The 22,559-nt window shown below is 48.5% G+C and overlaps 1 protein-coding gene across 9 annotated transcripts in view; it reads right to left on the bottom strand.

Annotated features, from left to right (window-relative positions):
- Positions 1-22,559, bottom strand: part of TET3 (tet methylcytosine dioxygenase 3) — a 183,039-nt gene that overhangs the window by 65,196 nt on the left and 95,284 nt on the right. For all 9 annotated transcript variants that reach the window (XM_075062730.1, XM_032774179.2, XM_075062729.1 and 6 more), the window contains one exon: positions 12,842-15,500. In XM_075062730.1, coding sequence (XP_074918831.1) covers positions 12,842-15,500 — 2,659 coding nt within the window. The remainder of the gene's footprint in view (positions 1-12,841; positions 15,501-22,559) is intronic.

Here is a 22,559-nt window from a genome sequence, read left to right as displayed (position 1 = left end):
TCGACATCAAACACTTCTCCCGGGAAGATGGTAAGAGCACAGACACCACATGATGGATGTACAGTCACGCTGCTTAATGTACTACTGGAAGGAGCTCCGATGCCACAGTGATTAAGAAGCTAGAAAGAACCAGTCCCAACCTTCCAGGATGGTTACTCTGCAGTCTGACTGCCTTTAAGCCACAATTCCCATCAGTTCTCACGAGCCAAGGAGGGCTGTGTTGCATGAGTACTTAGACAGGAGGATTGCCAAAGGAACATGTTGCCGGGAAATCACTATCATTTTTTCCTCTTAGCTGGTGTGAAGGTGAGATGGGGACGTACTGTAAAACTGAGAGCCTGGTTATTAGTGATCCCTTGGTGCCGTTCTCCAAGGCTAGGAGTCAGGAGTCCTGGCCAAAAGCCAACTTTGGTCATTAGACTCTGCCTTGCTGAAAACTTTCCCTGCAATTTCAATCATGGGAAAACAGATCTCCACTCATGTGGTGTCAAAGTCCAGGTAAAGGGAGAGAGGCCAAAACCAGCAAAGCAGGAGGGATCCTACTTTAACACAGACGTGCAGAGAGAAGAGCAGAGCTAGGATATAAACAGAGGAACCCAGAGGAAGGAAAGGGACAATGCCAAATTCTCCAGTCAAAGCTATGTGCACAGCTCCCTGGCTCTCCAGAGCCCCGCTGAGACACCAGGGAGGGTGGGGTGAGTCACTGACCAGTTAGGAAGCGGGGGCTACAAGTCAGAACTATTGGTTAACTTCACATCTTCCCCACTAACTTGGTGGGTGACCTGGGGAAAGTCATGTCCCTGCCCCATGCTTCAGTTTCCTCACCAGTAAAAAGGAAACAATAGTGCAGGCTGTGAGACTCAACTCATTAATGTCTGTAAAGCAGACGGATTGTGCCCCATCCCTGCTCCGGCCACTGCCCTGCACCTGGCCAAAAATCAACACAGCCTTGTGCAACATCTCGCCGTGGGCTAACGAGCTGCGTTGTACCAATACTCCTCAGGATTTTCTAGCCATATCAATTCACAGCAGGAGTGGGTGGCTGCGAGCACTATCAAGGTACAACGAGGATCCTTCACCCCCTGCTGCTGCTGGGAATCCAAGCACGGCTGTAGTGATGTTGGAGAGGATTACATGCAATGAGTTGTGCCTCAGTTTCCCCTCCTATCTTTTGCCTGTCTTGTCTAATTAGAATGCAAGCTCTCTGCGGCAAGTGCTGTCTCTTCCCAAGCATAAGCACAGCACCTAGAGCAAGGGAGTCCTGATCTTGTGACCTCTATGTGCTGCTGTCATACGAACTCTAAAAATCCCATAAAGTCAGTATAATGGAGTGGCAAATCCGACACTGCATCAGAAATCTCAGCAGAGAGATTACAGCATAAAACAGTCGTGTATGTTTAATTCAGCAACACGGGACTGAAAGGGAGCTCCTGGATCAGCGAGTCCAGTCCCGGCTATCATAAACTCTCTGCTCACCCCTAGTGGTTCCACCTCCAGTTTGGTGACAGTGGCTGGGGAAGTCTTTATTGCCACTGTCCCTGTGGACAGAGGACATCACTCTCCAGGGTAGATAATCCAGCACTGATTCCCCCTTAAAAGAATACAAAGAACTCCTCCGTGAGGGCCTCAAGGCATTGAAAGCCACCTCTACCACTCCATCCCTGGGGGAGTGTTCTGCAAAGCATTCCCCTACCTCAACGCCAGCAGGACAGGAGTAATAAAATGTGGGGGCATTCTTAAGGCAGCATTTTAACCCTGAAAGATCAGACCCTGCTTTACAACCTTGCGCCAGCCCTGAACTGGCCTGCAACAGTCATCGCAAACTGAACAGCCCTGCAGCCCCCCAGATGCTATGGGATTTGCATAGGCTGGCTCAGTGCTGTGCATTTTTATGAGCTCTGCGCAGAGCTGATTAGCAGAGAGAGGCATCCTGGCACACAAACCCCTCCCCGCCCACCCCAGCCCTCCCTACCCCACCTGCTCCCCTCCAGTTACCACGCTCGCTGATATTCAGCCAGCTGGCCCATCTTGCCCCCTTCATGCTGGCTGCACTTGTCTGCGATTGTCTTGGCCGGATGCTGCCAAGGGAGATGGGCTGCCTTGCGCTGTCGCTGAGCTCCTTAAACCACACTGGAGTCTGAGCGGAGGTTGGCTCAGGGCTGAAGGGGCAGGATAGCGGCTCGCTCAGGGCTGGATTCTGATCTCAGACTGGCATAACTCCGGAGGAACAGCACAGATTCCAACAGGGGTGGCGCTGGATTGATGATGGCATAACTGAGACCCGAATCCAGCTCCGAGGGCATTTAAAACGCTCCCTATTCAGGCAACAGCTCAGTGCAATGGCAGGAGGACAAACCATAAACATTTGGAACTCTCTGTGCGTTGGTCTTTTCCAGATTCTCAAACTCTCCAGCCTCTCTACACCTGAGGCTGCAGAAGGGTCAACAGTGCGCAGGAGCAGAGGTGTCTGTGCACCACTCTCCTCCCCTGGATGGAATGTTGGTCCTGCCCTCCAGTACACGCTATGCACGAGTGACCCGGAGGCCCACCAGTGGCTCACAAATCTGTGTCAGCAGCTCTTGTGAGGCCCCAACATACTCATTACACCTAACACACTGGTGTCATCCTGGTTATCCAGAAAATGTCCTGCAAGGTATCAAACGAAAGCTGGCGATGCACCAAGTCAACAGGGCTTTTGTAAGGGGGAAATCACACCTCACCAATCTATTGGAACTGTTTGAGGGTGTCAAAAAGCATCTGGACATGGACGAGCCAGTGGATATAGTGGACTTGGACTTTCAGAAAGCCTTTGACAAGATCCCACGCCAAAGGCTCTTAAACAAAGCAAAGCAAATCTTTTCGTGGTTCAGTAATGGGTTAAAATATAGGAAGCAAAGGGGTGGGATAAATGATCAGTTTTCACAATGGAAAGTGGTAAATGGCAGGATCTAGACTGGGACACTAAGGATCTAGACTGGGACCTGTGTTGTTCAACATATTCAATAATGATCTGGAAAAGGGGATAAACAGTGAGATGGCAAAGTTTGCAGATGATACAAAATTACTCAAGATAGTTAAGTCCAAAGCTGATTGCCAGGAGTTACAAAGGGATCTCACAAAACTGAGTGACTGGGCAATAAAATGGCAGATGAAATTCAATGTTGATAAACGCAAAGTAATGCAAATTGGAAAACACAATCCCAACCATACACACAAAATGATGGGGTCTAAATTAGCTGTTACCACTCAAGAAAGACTTGGAGTCATTATGGATAGTTCTCTGAAAACATCCACTCAATCTGCAGCCACAGTCAAAAAAGCGAACAGAAGGTTAGGAACCATTAGAAAAGGAACAGATAATAAGGCAGAAAATATCACAATGCCACTATATAAATCCATGGTACGCCCACACCTTGAATATTGTGTAAAGTTCTGGTCGCCCTATTTGGAAAAAGTACAGAGAAGGGAAAAATGGTTAGGAGTACAGAACAGCTCCCACAGAAGAAGAGATTTAAAAGACTGGGATTGTTCATTTTAGAAAAGCGATGACTAATGGGGGAAATGATGGAGATCTATAACATCATGAATGGTGTGGAGAAAGCAAATAGTCAAGTGTTATTTACCTCTTCACATACCACCAGAACTAGGACTCACTTGATGAATTTAATAGACAGCAGATTTAGAACAAATGTAAAGGAAGTAATTCTATACACAACATACAGTCAACCTGTGGAATTCGTTGCCAGGAGATGTCGTGAAGGCCAAAAGTATAAATGGGTTAAAAAAAAAACCAGATTAGTTCATGAGAGGGTAGGTCTGTCAACGGCTATTAGCATTAGGGATGCAACTCCATGCTCTGGATGCCCATAAACCTCTGGGACTTCCAGAAGCTGGGAGTGGACAACGGAAATGGATCACTTGATAAATTGCCCTGTTCTGTTTATTCCCTCTGAAGCACCTGGCACTAGCCTGTCAGAAGACAGGATACTGGGCTAGATGGACCATGGGTCTCATCCAGGATAGCTGTTATGTTCTTACTGGTCACTAGTATCAGTGTGAAATGTCTGTATTAACACTATATGAGAAATCATATATACTCTCTAATATTATGCTTTAAAGTTTGTAACCTAACACAGAGAGAAACAGGTTTTCTTCCCGACGGGGGGAAGGGAATTATCTCCCTTCCTCTAATGTAAATTAAGCATTGTGAAATCAACACAAAGGACGCCCAATTTGTATGCAAGTCAACAGGAAAAGCCAGGTTGTGAAGTCAGCCTAGGAAGACACCAGAGGCTAAAGCCACAGGAGGTTGTCTTGGCTCTGGGGTCCAAACAGTGAGTTTTGGGGAAATATAAGGCGAAGCAAAACAACATTGTGCTAATCATCACTGAGGAGGTGCAAGGAACAGTACATATGCCGCCATGACAGCTAGATCCTGGCTGAAAGGTCATGTTAGGTAAGAAAACTGCTTTAGACAGAAGACCGTAACCTGATAAAGCTAAGTTTTAGTCACTGGACAGCATGTTATACTTTTGTTTTATTAGTAACCATTTTGGTTTGCTTCGTATCACTGACAAAATCTCGATCTACTAATAAACTTCTCTTTGTTTTGCCCTAAGCCAATCTCAGTGCCGTAATAGCATAGGAAAGTGTGTCTCCTCGGCTGAGCCAACGGCTAGTGTGCATATCGCCTCTTTGGAGAAAGCCGACTCGGTAACTTCTGGGGGTGTCCTGGGACAGGGGAGATGTGCTACAGGAAAACTTGAGGGGGTTCAGGAACTGAAGTGCACCAAGTGTTACCAGTAAGGCAAACTACAGGCTGGCAGGGTCCTGAGGCACTGGCTAACACAATGGAGTGTCAGGGAATCGACACACAGTTTAGCATCCGCAAACCTCTCTCTCACCGAGGCAGAGGGGCAACAAGGTAACCTGCAGTTCTGGAGCCTCCCAAAAAGCATCACAGCATGTTCCTTTAGTACAGGGGTCGGCAACCTTTCGGAAGTGGTGTGCCAAGTTTTCATTTATTCACTCTAATTTAAGGTTCCACGTGCCAGTAATACATTTTAATGTTTTTAGAAGGTCTCTTTCTATAAGTCTATAATATATAACTAAACTATTATTGTATGTAAAGTAAATAAGGTTTTTAAAATGTTTAAGAAGCTTCATTTAAAATTAAATTAAAATGCAGAGCCCCCTAGACTGGTGGTCAGGACCTGGGCAGTGTGAGGGCCACTGAAAATCAGCTCGCGTGCCGCCTTCAGCACCCGTGCCATAGGTTGCCTACCCCTGCTTTAGTAGTAGCAGCTCACAGAAGAGCTACTCCCTGATTCTCGACTGCCCTGCACTTGGGGCAGTCATTTATACCAGGGCAAAATGCTGCCAAGCCAGAACGTGCAATCAAACCAAAAGTTCTAATGCTACTAGAGGGGCAGTGTGGCCTAACAGATTCAGGAGACCCAGGTTCCTGTTCCTAGCTCTCTCACTGGAATGCAAGTCACTTCCGTGCTGTGTGCCTCAGTTTCCTTGCAACATGCTGCTGGGGACACCCAGAGCTTGGAGCCACTGTGTTTCTTTCCTCCCTGCCTCAGCGAAAGTGAGCTTTGCTGGAGATTGGACTGTGTCAGCTCCCAGCCTGTCTGCCTCGCCAGCAAACTCCTCAAGGCTCTCCCAGCCCCAACCTTGCCTAGCAGGTGACAATCAGCGACCTCCAGCCCCTCAGGCTCCTCAGAGAAGTTTCTCTGCAATGCACAGCCCCTACTGCCGTACATTGACAGAAGATATTAAGTTCGCTGCTCTTTTACGGCTTATCCCTTAACTGCGGTAAACACACCCTTCCCTTCAAACACAGCCCTGTTTTGATTTAGAGCCAAAACAAAGTAAGTGTATTACCAAAAGGGCATAGGTTAAGTGATACCGGGTAGAAAGGGTAACAAACAAACAAAAGTAAAAATACTTTTTCTAATGACTGAGAACTTAACAAGCTACAGCCTTTGCATAAGGTAGTTTCCTCACCAATTTTCCTAGCCCGGCAATGGCTGGCTCGCTTTCAGCCAGGATCCCTGCAGAGGCCAAGGAGTTGGTTTTCCTTGTCCGTCAGGTGCAGGATAAGGCAAAGTCTTTCTGTGTGCCCTTATACGTCAAAATCTGCCTTGGTTTCAAGGGCTAAATTGCTCCCCTGGGGTTCAGTCTCCTCCATGGGGTGACTCCAATTGATTACAGCTTTCCAATGTGATGCTTCCTGATACAACTGTACAGTGTAAAATGTTCTCTCCTGCAACCTCAGATACAAATAAATAGCCCATTGAATCTGGCCACACCTGGTTTGAGGTGTTGGCCTCTTTTCCTTTGTCTTGAGAAAACCAGTTTATCAACTCCCCCGACACATCTGGTTTAAACACGTTTTAATCCCAGACCTCAAAGCATAACATCAGCGAGTATCCATAATTCCACACACAGCATTGTCACCTACATCTCACAATGGTATTACTGACCAGTACATAAGAATGGCCAGACTGGATCAGACCAAAGGTCCATCTAGCCCAGTATCCTGTCTACTGACAGTGGCCAATGCCAGGTGCCCTAGAGGGAATGAACAGAACAGGAAATCATTGAGTGATCCTTCGCCTGTCACCCATTCCCAGCTTCTGGCAAACAGAGGCTAGTGACACCATCCCTGCCAATAGCCACTGATGGACCTGTCCTCCGTGAACTTATCTAGTTCTTTTTTGAACCCTGTTATAGTCTTGGCATGTACTACAGCATGCGGTTCATTTTCAAATGCTTAAAAGCAGCGATACCCAGACTGAGGCTCACAAGCTGCAAGTGTCTCTTTAATGTGTCTCTTGTGGCTCTTTGCAGAACACATTAAAACTGTGTGATTTAATTATCAACCAATCTAAATTAGTAGCCAGTCAGGATGCTTTTAATGTGTAATTAACCAGTTGTAGTTGATAAAATAATAATACCTGGTCAGACCTTTTGTTGTGAGACTATATAAAAATAGTAAGTTAAACACTGAATTCACATGACTGTGGCTCTTCTGGGTAATGCTGACTGCTAATTTGGCTCCTGAACCACTGAGGTCTGAATATCACTGCTCAAAAGGCATATTTTGTACAGGTGGTACAGTAGTGTGCAGCGTTTGAACATGGGGGCTATGGTCGCATTCCCCGTCTGTAAAATGGGGCAAACAATACTGACACCCTCTGCAAAACACTTGGAGATCTACTGTTATTACAGAGCTCACAGATCCCCTGTAGTTACAGAGGCAGCAGATTCCCCTGTGGTTCCAGAGGTAGCAGGCTGTAGGTTTTAGAGCAACAGATCAGAGGTTCTAGCCACAAAGTAAACAGGGCAAAGGGCTGGAAGGAAAAGAGCTGGCAGAAGAACCCAAGGACTGGCTAGTATACATAAGCCACAGCTTTGGATCTTGGCAGCACCCATGAGCATCAGCCATGTGGTCAGGGTACGGGAGCGCAAGTAATTACATACATTTATCATCATTATTTCTCCAGCTAAGTCAATTTGTTAACCAGGGTTGGACTCTGCAGCTCAGAAGGAGACAACAGTAACTTGTACACCTGCTACCTTCAACTGCATCTGGTCCTGCTTCACTGCTATGTGTATAGTGCTGCTGGAGCTGGTGAGAATGAACACTGGGGGCGGGGGAGGTTTAATAGAGGCTGCTGGACACAGACAGACCCTGTGGTTCTCTCTGTCTCTCTAACTCTCCAGCCTGTGCTGCCTAGGGTCACCACACCAGATCTCCCTCATTCACGAGAGGGATACTCCAGCAGTATGAGAATGGAGGCTGGTGTACTTTAAATGTTTTTTCTGGTGACCCAGTTGAAGAAAATTGTTGATACCCACGACCCAATGGAGCAGGAGATGAGAGGTTTGGGGTGCGGGAGGGGCTCAGGGCTGGGGCAGAGGCTTGGTGTCGGGGGGGTGAGGCCAAGAGTGAGGGGTTCAGGGTGTGGGAGCAGGCTCAGGGCTGGGGGTTGGGATGTGGGACGGGGTCAGGACTCTGGGATGGGGCCAGGGATGAGGGCTTAAGGGTGCAGGAGGGGGCTCAGGCCTGGGGCATGGGGTTGGGGCGCAGGCCAACCTCAGGTGGCTCCCGGTCAGCAGCACAGCAGGGGTGCTAAGGCAGGTTTCCTGCCTGTCCTGGCATCACAGACCTGTGCTGGGCCCTGGAAGTGGCCAACAGCAGTCTGGCTCCTAGGCAGAGGCGCACAAGCAGCTCTGCGCAGCTCCTGCCCGCAGGCACCGCCTCCCAGCTCTCATTGGTTGGGAAACGGCCAATGGGAGTGCGAAGCCAGTGCTCGGGGCAGGGGCAGCGCGTGGAGTCCTGTGGACCCCTTGCCTAGGAGCTGAACCTGCTGCTGGCTGCTTCTGGGGTGCAGCACACTGTCAGAACAGGTAGGGACTAGCCTGGCTTAGCCGGGCAGAACCACCGATGGGGACTTCTAACGGCCCGGTCGGTGGTGCTGACAAGAGCCACCATGACCTAGTGCCTTACATTACGTGACCCAGTACTGGATCACGCCCCGCAGTTTGAAACCCAGTGCTTTAAAGTCATAGTCAATGAGGTTTCCAGCGCTGGCTCTAGCACTGGGGGAATGGGGGACATCAGTATGAGCGGGAAGCAACTAGAGGATCAATTGATCTCAGAGGACTGCAGAGGCTTGGAAGATTTAGGGCCAGGGAAGACAATCGGCATCTTTTCTTGGACTTCCGTGGGCTTTGAATCAGCCCTTTAGAGAGCTGGTTATCCAAGGTGGAATAGCCGGTAGAATTAACCCTGTTCAGACTGTGATCTCACAGAGAACTTGGTGGGCTGGGAGAATTAGTGGAGCTCTTCTGGGGCTTCCAGAGAGATTGGAGGGCTTAGGAAGTTTGCTAATCAGGGAAGAAAGTGGGCCTGATCCAAACTCCACGGAAATCAGATTCCCATTAATTTCAATGGGCTTTGGATAAAACTCAGCATTAGCTTGCCAACCTCAGAGGACCTAGAGAACTCACTCACCCGGCAGAGAACTTGCAGTCAAGTTAACAGCACTTTCCTTGGGGCTTCAGTGAGCACAGAAGGCTCCTTAGTTAGGCAGGGGTTTGCCGTTGGGTTGTTTTTTCTTTCCCACTCCTCCCCAGTCCTAATTTTCATTCCCGTCATGTCTAACTGGCCCTGTGCCAAGGAAAGGAGAAAGCAAATCTCAGCTGGGCTGCAGGCGTCCAGACAGAGATCAATAAGTGACACGCAGAGGAGTCTGATTTTATTAGTCTAACAGCAGAGATACCTAATAAAGTACCAAGTCCGGCCTCCTACTTAACTGCTTTCTCTTGCAGCTTTTCTTTCTTTCCCTGCCCAAAATAATCCAAATCTTTCCTGGTAATGGAGGCAAAACTCAAACACGATGAAAGTTTCAACCAACTCCACAAACGCTGGGAATTTCTTTGCATTTCTTTGGTGCCGTTTGGTACAATCACTGCTTTAAATTTACAAGCCAATACATAAATAAATGACTGCTGATAAAAGCTCAGTTTTTCTTTGTCCAGAAGCCAGCTCCCAATCAAACATGGGGTCTTCTTTTTGTGGCCCTCTGTTGATTTCAATACACCCCAAATTCTTTCCTTAGCTTTTCTATGCAAGCACAACATTGGTGAAAACGCCCAGCCTATTTAAAGCCTCAGGGTGTAGGCGGAGCCTATCAGACCAGAAGGCCCACCCTCTCAGGTGAGGGAGGACTCCAATTTAACTGCGGACAGGGGACATAAAATAAAAAAACAAGGATGGGGGTTAAAGATGTATTAGCAGGAGCGTTGTAAGTAAGACACAAGAAGAAATTCTTCTGCTCTACTCTACGCTGATTAGGCCTCAACTGGAGTAGCGTGTCCAGTTCTGGGCACCATATTTCAGGAAGGATGTGGACAAATTGGAGAGAGTCCAGAGAGGAGCAACAAAAATGATTAAAGGTCCAGAAAACATGACCTATGACAGAAGATTGAAAAAATTGGGTTTGTTTAGTCTGGAAAAGAGAAGACCGAGAGGGAACATGATAACAGTTTGCAAGTACATAAAAGGTTGTTACAAGGAGGAGGGAGAAGAACTGCTCTTCTTAACCTCTGAGGATAGGACAAGAAGCAATGGGCTTAAATTGCAGCAAGGAAGGTTTAGGTTTTGACATTAGGAAAAACTTCATAGACTCTAGGATTGGAAGGGACCTCGAGAGGTCACCGAGTCCAGTCCCCTGTCCTTATGGCAGGACCAAATACTGTCTAGACCATCCCTGATAGCCATTTATCTAACCTACTCTTAAATATCTCCAGAAATGGAGATTCTACAACCTCCCTAGGCAATTTATTCCAGTGTTTAACCACTCTGACAGTTAGAAACTTTTTCCTAATGTCCAGCCTAAACCTCCCTTAACCACCCTGAAAAGGGTGGTTAAGCACTGGAATAAATTGCCTAGCGAGGCTGTGGAATCTTCATCATTGGGGATTTTTAAGAGCAGATTGGACAAACATCTGTCAGGGATGGTCTAGATAATACTTAGTCCTGCCATGAGTGCAGGAGACTGGACTAGATGACCTCTCGAGGTCCCTTCCAGTCCAAGGATTCTATGATGATCCAGAGTCAAAGCAAGGGATCCAGAGAGGGAGATCACGCAGAGAACCTCCAACATCACCCAAAGGAACTCTGCCTAGATTTGTGAACAGACAAGGGACCGGAAAAAGGCCCCACAATTGCAGAGAACCCTTCTCTCCCTATTCAGCCTTCTTCCTCCTGGACTGACAGACAGGCTGGAGAATGAGCATTCCGGTTTGTCCGCAGAACAGGTACAACATAGGCTGCTTCCCCAAATGTGCCCCTGATCCCGAGGGATCCCCCTTGTAGGGCGAAGAGAGAGTTCAGCTAGCACTGTTGCAAAGGCCCATCTAGGGCCCAATCTGAAGGACACAGGAGTCTTTCAATCGATTTCAATGAGATTTAATGGAAATCTTTACAGGGACACGGTCCAGTGATTTATACCCTAAAATGTAACTTTCTCTGCCAAAGAAAAATGGTCACAAAAATGCACAACCCCAAAACTTTCAAAAAGATCCTCTAATTCTCGGGGCCTCAGTTTCTGGATGCTCCATTGGAGACACCTGAAAGAGGCCTGATTTCAGAGCGACTGCGTACCCACACCTCTAAGTGACATCTGTCTATACAGCAGCCAGGTGTGAGGCCCCTCGCCAGGACAGACTAATTCGCGCTAGGTATGCTTGTGCACTAAAAGCAGCAGTGTGGATACTGCGGCTTGGGCAGCAGCTCTATCACACAATCCTCTGGATCTGAGTGAGCTGGCAAAAGCCTGAGTCTCTGCAGGAGCCCCAACGGCTAGTGCAAGTCTGTCTGCCCAGGTCTGGAGGCTTGATCCCAGCTGCAATGTAGACATAACCAATGGGAGCTGCAGAAGCTCGGCCCTTCTGAAAATCAGTCCCTAAGGCCTGGTGGAAGTTGGCGTAGTTCCCTTGACTCCAGCGGTCTTGTGCCGATTTACAGCAGCTGAGAAGCTAACGTATATGTCCCTAAAATCTGACACTCAAAACAGGAGGCACCAAATATTAGAGGCTATTTTTGAAAACTCGACCCCTCTCCAAATAGAATTGTTTTGTGATTTCTTTATTCTCAGTTTCCACAAACCCAGGTGTTTTCGCTGGGATGAAATGTAAACATTCCTGGCAGCGTCAGAAACCCGAACACTGCAGCTTGACTTCAGTGAAGGAGATCCATAAAGTAAAACTGCCCATCAACAGGGGCATGGAGATGGCTCAACTTCCACCACCCCCGCGGACGGAAAAACAAATGGGAGAAAAATTAAAGTTGAAATGTAAGTGTACTGAGGCAGAGACTGGCAGTTGTTATAAGTCTGTACAGTACCAGGCACAGCAGGGCCTGACAGGGCATTACCACAATATACATATTAGAATAGACTAACAAAAACATGATGAGTTGAAAAATTGTTTCAGTTTTCATAATCTCAGGTATCACAATTAACATAGGTAGAGATTTCCTTTTAAAGATATAATTTGATTTTAGTAGTATATCATTAGGAATATATGCACGTAGTATCATAGGTTAGAAGGGACCGCAAGGGTCATCTAGTCTAACCCCCTGCCAAGATGCAGCATTTGTTTTATCTGTCAGTGGTTTTCAACCTATTTACCATTTCAGGCCACATCCAATACTACCTGTATGGCCCTGAGGATGTCACATGGGCGGCAGCAATGTGCTGACTGGGCCACAAGCACTCGCGGGCTGAGAACCACTGAACCATCCGAGACAGATGGCACATCTCTCTCTCATACCTATTCTGCTACTGATGTGGAATCTTTAATAGTGTGCTTACGCATGCATCTCTCCTCCCTCCCTCCCCTCCCGCAGTTAAATGTCTTTGCAGTTCATCTTAAAAGAATTGCAATGGATTCCAGCATATCCCACAAATCCTGATTGGGAAAACAATCCCTGTTCATCACTTCCCAGCTTTATTTTGTCCAGGATACTTACAAAGATGCTAGAATCCTTGTATATTTCCTCCTGTGTTGCAAACCTGTTCACTTATTTTTTGCATCAGAGTGAAATTCACCCCTTACGCAGAAGATCAACACAAGAGCCTACATACCACTCCAGTCACGAGTCCTCAAAGGAGTGGTGCAAAGGGCCTCATGTGGGCTCTCTGTACAGGGGTGCACACACACACACACACCTTCTGCCGTCTTTATTCAGCCCAAACACCCCCAATAGCCTAGGAGATCCAGATCAGGCCCTTGTAAGCCATGGAGAAGCGGCTTCACTTACCCACGCAGTCGCAAGTGGGGAATTCCGCTTGAGCCCGCTTGGCTGGGGTGTCCAATAAACTTTTTGTTGGCGTATCCAGGTATTTCAAAGGAGATTCCAAAAATCCACTGAGGGTTGGCGCGAACGGCACATCGTTCTTGGTCGGGGTCCCGTCCAGGTAAGCGGCATCTGCGTTTTGGTTTTCCTCGGAGTAAAAGCAAGTGGTTGACACCACGGTGATAGCACCAGAAGATTCTATTTTAATCTGCTTGGGGGACCTAGCTGCAAAGGGGTTCTCAAAATGCTGCCCCATCCCGGGCGACAGCAAAAAGCCTTTGGATCCCACTTCGGGAGCTTCGGCCAGGGGTGGCACTCCATTTTCGGCAGCCGGCACTTGGAGGGTTGTGTCTGAGCCCCCTGGCAGTTCTGGAGAGTGGCTCAGAGCAGACGACTGATGGGAGAGAGGCTGGGGGGGCAGCCCGTCAGTGAGTGGAGCCGGGAGGTCAGAATTCTGCAGGCTGAAATTTTCCCCAAACTCCGCCTCGAACTGCCTGATCAGCTCCTCCAGCTTGTCGTCCACCATGAGCGAGTTCTGGGCTGGCAGCGAGTCCGATGAGTTTAAGGGCTTGTGGGGAGCTTGGTCCTGCCCGTCGCCGGAGGAAACAGAAGAGCAGCAGGGCGCGTAGCTGGAGACAGGAGTGCCGGGCGGGGTAGGGCGGCACACAAAGTTCTGGTGAAGGTGATGCTGGCGGTTCTCCTCTGGGCTCCCTTGGCTGAGAGCGCCCGTTTCCTGAGTGTTGGGAGCCTGGCTTCTGTCGTCCAGCTGCTGTTGCAGCGGAGACTGTGCAGCGGAGCTAGGTGTGAATAGTGCAAGAGGTGGGGACTTGACAGGGGTGTTGGGGGGAGGCTGCTCAGTCTGCATCTCTTCCGTTGGGAGCTCAGGGGCGGTGGCTGAGTGAAATCCTTCCAAGCTAATTTGCCTCAGGGGCAGGAACAGTGGTTGCGAATCCTTCTGCTTGGACTTCTTGATCTGGACTTGCTTCCGGAGTGGCTTGACCTGGGGGGGTTTGTCGGGCTGAATTTTCTTCTTCTTCTCTTTGATCTGCTTTTCAGATGGCTTCAGAAGCAGGACTTGAGAGCCAGGAGCCCACCAGTTGGGCAGCTGGTCCTGTGGGCCCGGCTGGGACAAGTTCTGGTCCAGGAAGAGATTGCGCTTATGATGGAGGTGCTGCTGCAGCACCATCTGGGTCTTCTTATGGAAGTCCGTTTCTTGCAGCAGATGTGACAAGTGCTGGCTGGGGGCCAGCTTGGGATGGCCACCCCCAGCTTCCTTCTTCAGAGGCAGGACCAGCGGCTCTTGCTTCGGCTTGACAGCTTTGACCTTGTTGGGCATTGCTTCAGGCCTCTTAAACACCGACTTGATGTAATCGTTAGCGCTGCCCAGCAGCTGCTCCAGTTCAGCCATCGGGTCGCTCACTGAGGTGGGCGCGTCGGAGTTGAGCATCCACAAGTTGTTTTTCGGCTTGGGTTCTTCGTCCCACAGCTCGGGAAATTCCAGTTTCTGGGGGGTGGAGGTGAAATTGGGGAAGAGGCCCGCAGGCTCTCGGGGGGCGCTGGGTTCGAGGATATACTGGGGGTCCGCCGGCTGCCAAGAGGACTGTGTCAGGGCCCGAGATGTCTGGAGCACGTTATGTCCGCCATAGGGTTGTGCATTCTGGCTCTGGTACTGCTCATTGCTGGATGTGGGTAGCACCGGGGGTTCGTCTGGGCTGAAGGGGGACGAACAGACCAGCTGCTCCTTGGAGGCGAATGACACGGATGGCAAGGGGCTGCCAGGAGTGGCTGGAGTCACCCTGGCCGGTGGTGGGAGAGCAGATGACAGCTGGGTCAGGGCTTCTATGGCGATGGCTGTCTGGAGGCTAATGTTCTTCTCCTTGGCGATGTTCAGTGCACTTTGGGAAAAGGGGAGGTCATCTGAAGGGCATGGCTTAAGCGTCTCCACCACGGCAGGCACCTGATTGGGAGTAGCACCTTTGTCTAAGGGCTGGTGGTGGGCGTCGCTGAGATGCTGGGATGAGTGGGTCTGCCCCTTCCCAAGGGCCGACCTGATCTTCTGCTCCAGCCACTCCAGGTAGTCGGGACACTCGGGGCCATCACAGTTGCAGTTGGGGGGTTTCATGCCATGCTTGGCCAGGGTCAGGGCAGCCTTCAGGGTGTTCAGGTCCTCACCTTCGGGGACGCCGTCGGGCTGGGGGAGCCCTGGGTTGCCCGCCCCTCCCCGGCTCATCTCCAAGTTGAATTTCTCATACAGCTGCATGCTCAGCAGTGACGGGGACCCAGCGGCTGGCATTCCATAGGAAGACATGGCCTCAGCCACGGCGGAGAAGGCCACCAGGTTCCGAGCGTCCTCCAGGTTCGCATCGTCGGTGGTGTCCCCCCGGCCCGGGGCCGAAGCGCTCTCCCACTTGGCTTTCTCGCTGGAGAGCCGGGCAACAGGCTGGCTGGCGAGCCAGCCATCCGTTTCCATTAGCAGGGCACTTCCCCCAGCCTGCTGGCTCCCCCCATTCACCAGGCTGGGCCTGCTTCCTTCGTTCAACCTTCTTTCTTCAACATAGTTAATTGGCCCTTCTTCCATTTGGCCTGTTTTGGGTCCATCAACTGGGTTGCCCTCTGAACCTGTCTGAGAGGATGGAGAAAAGCAGAGAGTAAATACCCACATAGCCACCCTGGCACCCCATATCATCCCTCTTTTAGGGTGAAATCTGCCCCCACCCCGCCCTGAGAGGGCCAGCAGGAGGCCAAAGCACCACCTGAGTGGTACTAATGATGGGCATGCCAGAGTAGAGCAGGTGCCAGCTTTTTAACCATAGTGTCATCTGAGGCCTTGGATGCCTGTAAACTTGCACTGGTTTAACAAAACCAGTGCAAACCCCTGTGTGGATGCTCTTATTCCGGTTTACTTCACCTTACCTGACAGCGATTTCCAATCGACTTAATCTAGACTGGTTTGAATTGAAATCAGAGCATCCGCACGGCATTTGGCACTGGCTTAACCACATTGGTTTAGGCTAAACAGGTGCAACTCTGTGTGGACAAGTCCCGAACATGCTCACAGCAAGTCTGTGACACAGAGGCTAAAACGCCAGTCCCTTGTCTACATTAGTGCTCCCAGATGCACCAGTGATAGCAACAATGGGAAATGTTGAAGATCTAATGAAGACTGAGTGTATTACTGGGATCTTCCCAGGAGCAAGGTGCATACCTCACTAGGCCATCCCAGCGAGCAAACCCTTTTAAAGGCACAAGCCTCACTCACCTTCCCCTGCTCCTTTTGTTCCTTTCCTCACTGATTCTAGCCCTGAAAGATACCTGCTTGGATCTCTTTCTGCCTCTGTTTCCTTTTCCTCTGCTCCGTCTGTTTTCCCCTCTCTGCCTGTGTCGCTCAGCTCTGGGAAATGTTATCACAGAATCGGAAAAAAGTTAGAGATGGGAAATAGCTCTCAGTGTGGGTCAGCAAGTCCATCTCTCAGCGGCCAGGTGCAGCTCCCTCTGGACGCTTTTCGAGTGCTTTCCTACCTCTGGCTAAACAGTGGCTGGAGGGTGGCTTGCAAATCTCAAATGTCTGCTCTCTACCTCCACGCTCCATGGGGTGGTGAGTGAAACCGACTGGATGGAAATGACTAGATTGCATTCAGGGTGATGGCAGGGTTGGGCTCACTATGAAGATTTATGATGTATGTGGAACAAATTTGGAGGGTCTCTGTCCCAATGCTTGATGTCACAAAAATCGCCACCAGAACCAGTACCAATTGGCTTCTTCGTTAGCAGCCTTGACAGAAGAATCAAACGGGCCATATAGAGCAAACTTGCCTCTTAGCTTCAGGCTAAGGTCAGCAGCACAGGGCAGCTGGTGCTGTAGCTCTGATCAAAGCATGGACAGGGCCCAAAAGGGAGAAGTTTGAGCGTGTAGGTCAAGAGGTTGCTTTCTGTTTGACCCCAACTCTAGACCTAGCTGGGAAATCTATTCCTGCTGCTGTAGTCAGCGCCTTGTGCATTGCATGTGTGAAAGTCCAGACATAAGCCAGTGGGGTCTCCGGAGTGGGCCAGTTTATTGCAAGCGGAAGCAGAGTGACTAGCCGCATAAACAAGTGTCAGCTCACAAGCCCAAAGCACCTGGCTTGTGGCATTCCAGTATCACAGGCTTCCTAGCGATCTCAATCACAGCACCTGCACAGCTGGCCCTGGGGCAGGGACACAGACAGCCCTGGGGTGAGGCAGAATACTGGGAGGGGACATTTTAAGTCTGCTCTCCAGTCCGTCTCGGGGAGAGGAGATCGGAGTGGATCTCCATAAAGGCAACGCAAACAGCATATAATACTTTGCACTCAGCAGATCTCAAACCATTTGTAAGCATTCTACAGATGGGCAACTGAGCCACTCAGGGATTAAGTGACTTTCCATATGGAGTCAGAGTCAGGAACAGAAATATGATCTGAGAGGAGGCAGCATGGTCTAGCAGATAGATCACTGGTGTGTGATTCAGAAGACCTGGGTTCTATTCCCACCACTGGCCTGCTGGATGATCTTGCAAAAGTTACTTTGCTGCTTTGTGCCTCAGTTTCCCCCATCTAAACACAAGGATGATAATACTGAACTGCTCCACAAAGGGGTTTGAGATCTACTCATGGAAAGCAATACATGCATTATTGTAATGCCCAGATGTGCTCTATCACGCCACACTGACTCTTAATGCCCACCTCAGTTAATCCTCATTATACCCTTAGGAGGTAAGTTTCATTGCCTCCACATTACAGATGGGCAAACTGAGGCCCCAAAGCCTATATTTCCAATCATTCTGGCTGCTTGATTTTTTGTAGGGGGCCTAATCTACAACACCTACAGCCTGATTTTCAGAGGTGCTGAGCACCTGCAGCTCCCATTGACTTCAACTGGAGCACTGGGTGGTCAGCACCTCTGAAAACCAGGCCGTAGGTATCTCATGTTGGGCACCTGAAAGTGGAAGCACTCAAAATTAGTGGCCCTTGCAAAGTGACCTGGCCAAGGCCACACTGGAAGTCAGTGGCAGAGCTAGGAAATGAATGAGGCCAGTCTCTACCTACTGGACCACAGCTTCCATTGTGAAAGCACCCCAGAGTTCTTTCTAGATTGCGCATACACATACGGCTCACCCTCTGTCTATAGACATACAGCTCAGCCACTCATCACTGGAATACAGCCACCTCTACCCAAGGGAAGCTAAAATGCACTGTTTCAGGAGGGGAAGTTGAGAATGAACTTTTGCTATTGAAACAACAAGGGGATTTTTCCAGAGGCTCAAAACAATCCCCCAGGAAATCACGGCTCACTGTAACAACTCTTCCTACTGCAAAAAGCATCATGTAATCCCCACGGCAATTCCAAGAAGTAGAGCCTTTGGTTAGCGTGCCCATTAACTGTAACCTACAAGACCAATTTGGGGAATAAAATGCATGCTAATTCAAGGGGATCTATTTCACCTCTTCCATTCTTTGCCTCTGGGCTGAGCTGTGTCAGTTTAACCTGGCTTCTGCCAATGTCACTTAGATCAATTAGGGACGGGTTTAAGCTAAACCCAATTAACAGCATCTATACAGGGCTTTGTACCAGTTTGAGTAAACCAGTTTAAACACCAATAAAAGTTAAACTGATGCTACTTGTGTGTGCATAGACAAGGCCTCACCAGGTGCAAATCTGCATGCAGACAAACCCTAACTTTATCTAGGGTGCCCCTCACCCTACCATCTGCCTGTCATGTGATAGGCACTGATTTCACACTCAGCCCTTACATCTCAGCATTAATGATGGGGGAGAACAGGCCCCTTAGGAGATCTGAAGACCAGAGAATGCTATTTTCATGACCCAACATTCCCTTGCTCCGTGATGCTACTTTTAAACCACTCTATGGCACATTTAACCAAGACTGAAAGGAAGTGAGGGGCTGGAGAGGTGGGATGCGAGTGGATAGCTTCCTGAACGCTAAAAACATAACAACCCTTTTTGGAAAAAGAGCAGTGGGGGCCAGAGTGTCCCACCTCCCAAAGTGGTCTGTTTACCAGAACTTAGGGACAAGAATTTTTATATGGCCACTGTCATGTGCAGTAGTTGGAACACCAGATTAATGTAGTGTAGGGAACAGTGCTGAATCAGCTGGGGGACAAACCAGAGAGGACCTATCTGCTCAAAGTACAATAGCTTCCTACGTGATCCTGCGAGGAGCTAAGGGCATCTTTGTCTCCTTTGAAAAACCTTTTCCAACACAGCAAGAACGACATTTGCAACACTGATGCCTCCATCCACCCAAACACTCCCCCCTAGTAAATAAAAAGTAAAAACCAATAACAAACAAGCAAATCAAATACCTCACGTGGAGCTTTTTACCCCAAAAGGGAAATGTGCCCAATTTCATGAAGTCCACTAGTGCAGCAGTTTTCAACCTTTTTTCACTTGTGGACCCCTAAAAATTGCCAAATGGAGGCATAGTCTGCGGATCCCCAGAGGGCTGAGGATCCCAGGTTGAAAACCACTGCACTAGAGACAGCATTATAACTACTGCTATTGATTTTGTACGGAAGGTGCTCAAATACAACGGTGATATGTGGTAGTATAAAACCAACTGGATGGATCCCTGCTAAAAGGCAAACATATCCCTGTTAACAGACTGATTTTCCACAAAACATTTCAAAGGAAACAAAAAACATATCACTCCATTCAAAATTTGCCAAGGAACTTTATTTTATTTTTCATGTAAATGAAATAAAAAGACCCCAATCATTTACATTCAAATTGAACATTTTCTTCTTCCTTTTTTCCACCGCAGTAAAAAGGGGGAGGGAAAACCACATTGAAAATGTTTCGTTTTGAAGCGAATCAAAATGAAATTTGTCCTTTCGACAAAATAATTTCTTTTTTCCTGCGGAAAATTTTATCTTGTTCAAAAAGGAATATTCCTGCACCCACCCCAAAAAACCTTTCTGACAAAACAATTCCAACTGCTCTAATGAAAATCCAAACGGATATCTCTATTGCTCTATTACCCCAGCACAGCGGTCACTGTTGCTGGGAGTTATCAATGACCTACACGGATTTGGCATCAAAGGTCTCTAGGCTGGGCCCTCTGTTTAGCAAGTGCTTATGTTATGGGGGCATACAAATACCGGAAGTGACTCCTAGAAATTACTGTTAAAATGAGGGCGGTGTAATGCCATGGGCTGAATTAAGGCTAAACAAGGCCTATTCCCTCAGTGATTCAAACCACCCTCCCTTTTACCTGGACAGATTTTTCCTACTCCTAGAGCAGATCTATCTCTGCCAGCACTCCTGGTGATGGAGCCTCACCTTGATCCTCCTCCTAAACAGGCGATCTTGCGTGCTGCGCTGCTGACTGCCCCTCTGACTCACTGCCCCGGATGCCAGGATTCCCGAGCCTTCCCTAATCCATCCCTGTGCCAGGTAGAGACGACGGTGGGGGCATAGCATGCTGGATGCCAGCGCTGGACAGGAAAATTCTTGCAGAGGTTTCAAAGTACGGGGCATGTCTGTACACTTAATCCTTAAGAAACTGATCAGCATTCAGGTAGCGGACCTCTACAAAGCACCTTTAAGGCATGGGGTCAGGGAGAGAATGCTAGTGTCACTCTACCCTCCCCAGTCCACTAGCTACAGGCACAGGGTAAACATCCTAGAGCATGTGCATTTTTATGAAGCCTGAGTATTTCTAAGTAAAAACTGTTTGAAGGCTGATTGCGGAAGGCAGACACTCCACTTGAGTTCAGGCTGGTTTCTAAGTTTCTAAGGCAGACACTCCACTTGAGTTCAGGCTGCAGATAAGCATGTTGCTGACTACAGAAAAAAGCTGCATAATGAAATACGGGCCACTCCCAGCTAGTCAAGAGACTTTCCTGCCTGAGAAGTCATTCAAGCTCAATCCTGTACGCAAAACGCCTGCTGAGTTCAGTGGGAGCTCTGTCCGAGTAGGTGCCACAAGTTTAGGCCATAAAGGTTTCGGGATATTCTGACATATATAACAAGACCATATAAGGTTAAACACACAAACCTGACATAAATCAGCAAATCTCAACTAACATTGGTGGATCTCTGCTGATCTATGCTAGCTGAGGTTCTGACTTCAACTTGAAAGGGGCTCAGATTTCAACTTTGAAGGAACAGAGAGCTGAGGGTTTGTCTCTCTCTTACGCTTCGGCAACGCACGTACAGCTTTCCAATACCAACACCGCTTCAATGAAATGAACTGAAGTGAACTGCCTGGAAGCGGCGTACCTCTTCTTGGTACAAGCAACACCTAAGCTCTCTCGAACTAAAAGCTTACATTCTCTTCTATTTTGTTTTTGCAATTTGCTGACTGCACGACAGCACTTTGTGTCGTCAATTTCACTATTTTTCCACGTGCAGTCAGTTAGCAAAGTACAAACCAACTAACTTCCAAGACCTATATAAACATCCACTGAGGAAGAGGAAAACCACCCTTGTTAAAAATCCTTTGGTATGGAAATTTTAAAACAAGATTTCGGGACATTCAAATTTGAAAGGGGAATAAATGGAAATTTAAAAAAATGAAGCTGGTCATTTCCCTTTAAACAATCATTTTTATAGCCTCTCATCCGGCAAACCCTTATTCTCAAGAGCCAACCCACCATGAACAGCAAGCTAAAAATGATGAAGAATGCAAAGAATCTCATCTATTATTATTTCTATCATCTTAGCATTTTAGGAGCACTGTACAAACACAGAATAAAGAGACAGCCTCCACCCCAAACAGCTGATAATTTAAGTCCTACTTCTTACAAACACCAATATAAGCCCTGACTTGGCCATCCAGACCTGGTCAGTAAAATATCTAAGCCCATCCTTAAAGTGATGGAATCCTCCCACTACTATATAATTATCCTCACTTTACAGCTGGGGAAACCGAGGTAGAGGGTCCAATCCACTGCTAGCATAAACAGGCACAAGCCTAGAGAAATCAGTGTCCGCGGGGGGGTTGAATCTGGTACAGGGAGATCAACGGCTTGGAATCTAGCGGAATCTTTGATGCAAGTGCTCTCTTTTTCAGGGCATTGTCTACTAGGTGAAACAGAAATCACTCCTGCTCCCACGTGGAATGACACTCCACAGCCATACAACAGAATCTGGAACGCGGAGAGTAACTAGTTCTCTTCTCCGATGACCTCCACTGACGTCAACCAGTCCCTTGAGTCTCATACTTTGTAGTTAATATTTGCAGGCCTTATAGTGAAGGGTTTGGGTAGCTGAAGCCCCTGGCGCACTGTAGGTTAGCTGCAGTGGAAACAACTGCTGGGCATGCTTCTAAAGCACTCCTGCTAAGATGATGTTTACACTACAAGCTCGGGGTGTGATTCCCCTGCTCGTGTACATATACCAGCACTTGCTCACATCTAGCTAGTGCAAGTATAAATAGCAGTGTCGCCGCATTAGTTAGCACAAGTAGCAGCAGCTTAGCCATGCCACTGCAAAACCATCGGTTTCAGGCGGGTACGCGGCCAGGGAATCACACCTCTAGTTCATAGTGTAGACATAGCCTAATCGTAATCTACTCGATAGGGCACTGGAGTGGGAGTCAGGAGATCAGAGTTCTGCCACTGACCCGCTGTGTCACTCTGGGCAAGTCATTTCACTTGGTACCTTTGTTTTCCCTCCCACCCTATGTCTGTTTAGAGTGTAA

The sequence above is a fragment of the Chelonoidis abingdonii genome, chromosome 2 (genome assembly GCF_003597395.2).
Source record: "Chelonoidis abingdonii isolate Lonesome George chromosome 2, CheloAbing_2.0, whole genome shotgun sequence".
NCBI classification, from domain to species: Eukaryota; Metazoa; Chordata; order Testudines; family Testudinidae; genus Chelonoidis; species Chelonoidis abingdonii.
This window is presented reverse-complemented; position numbering and strand designations above follow the sequence as displayed.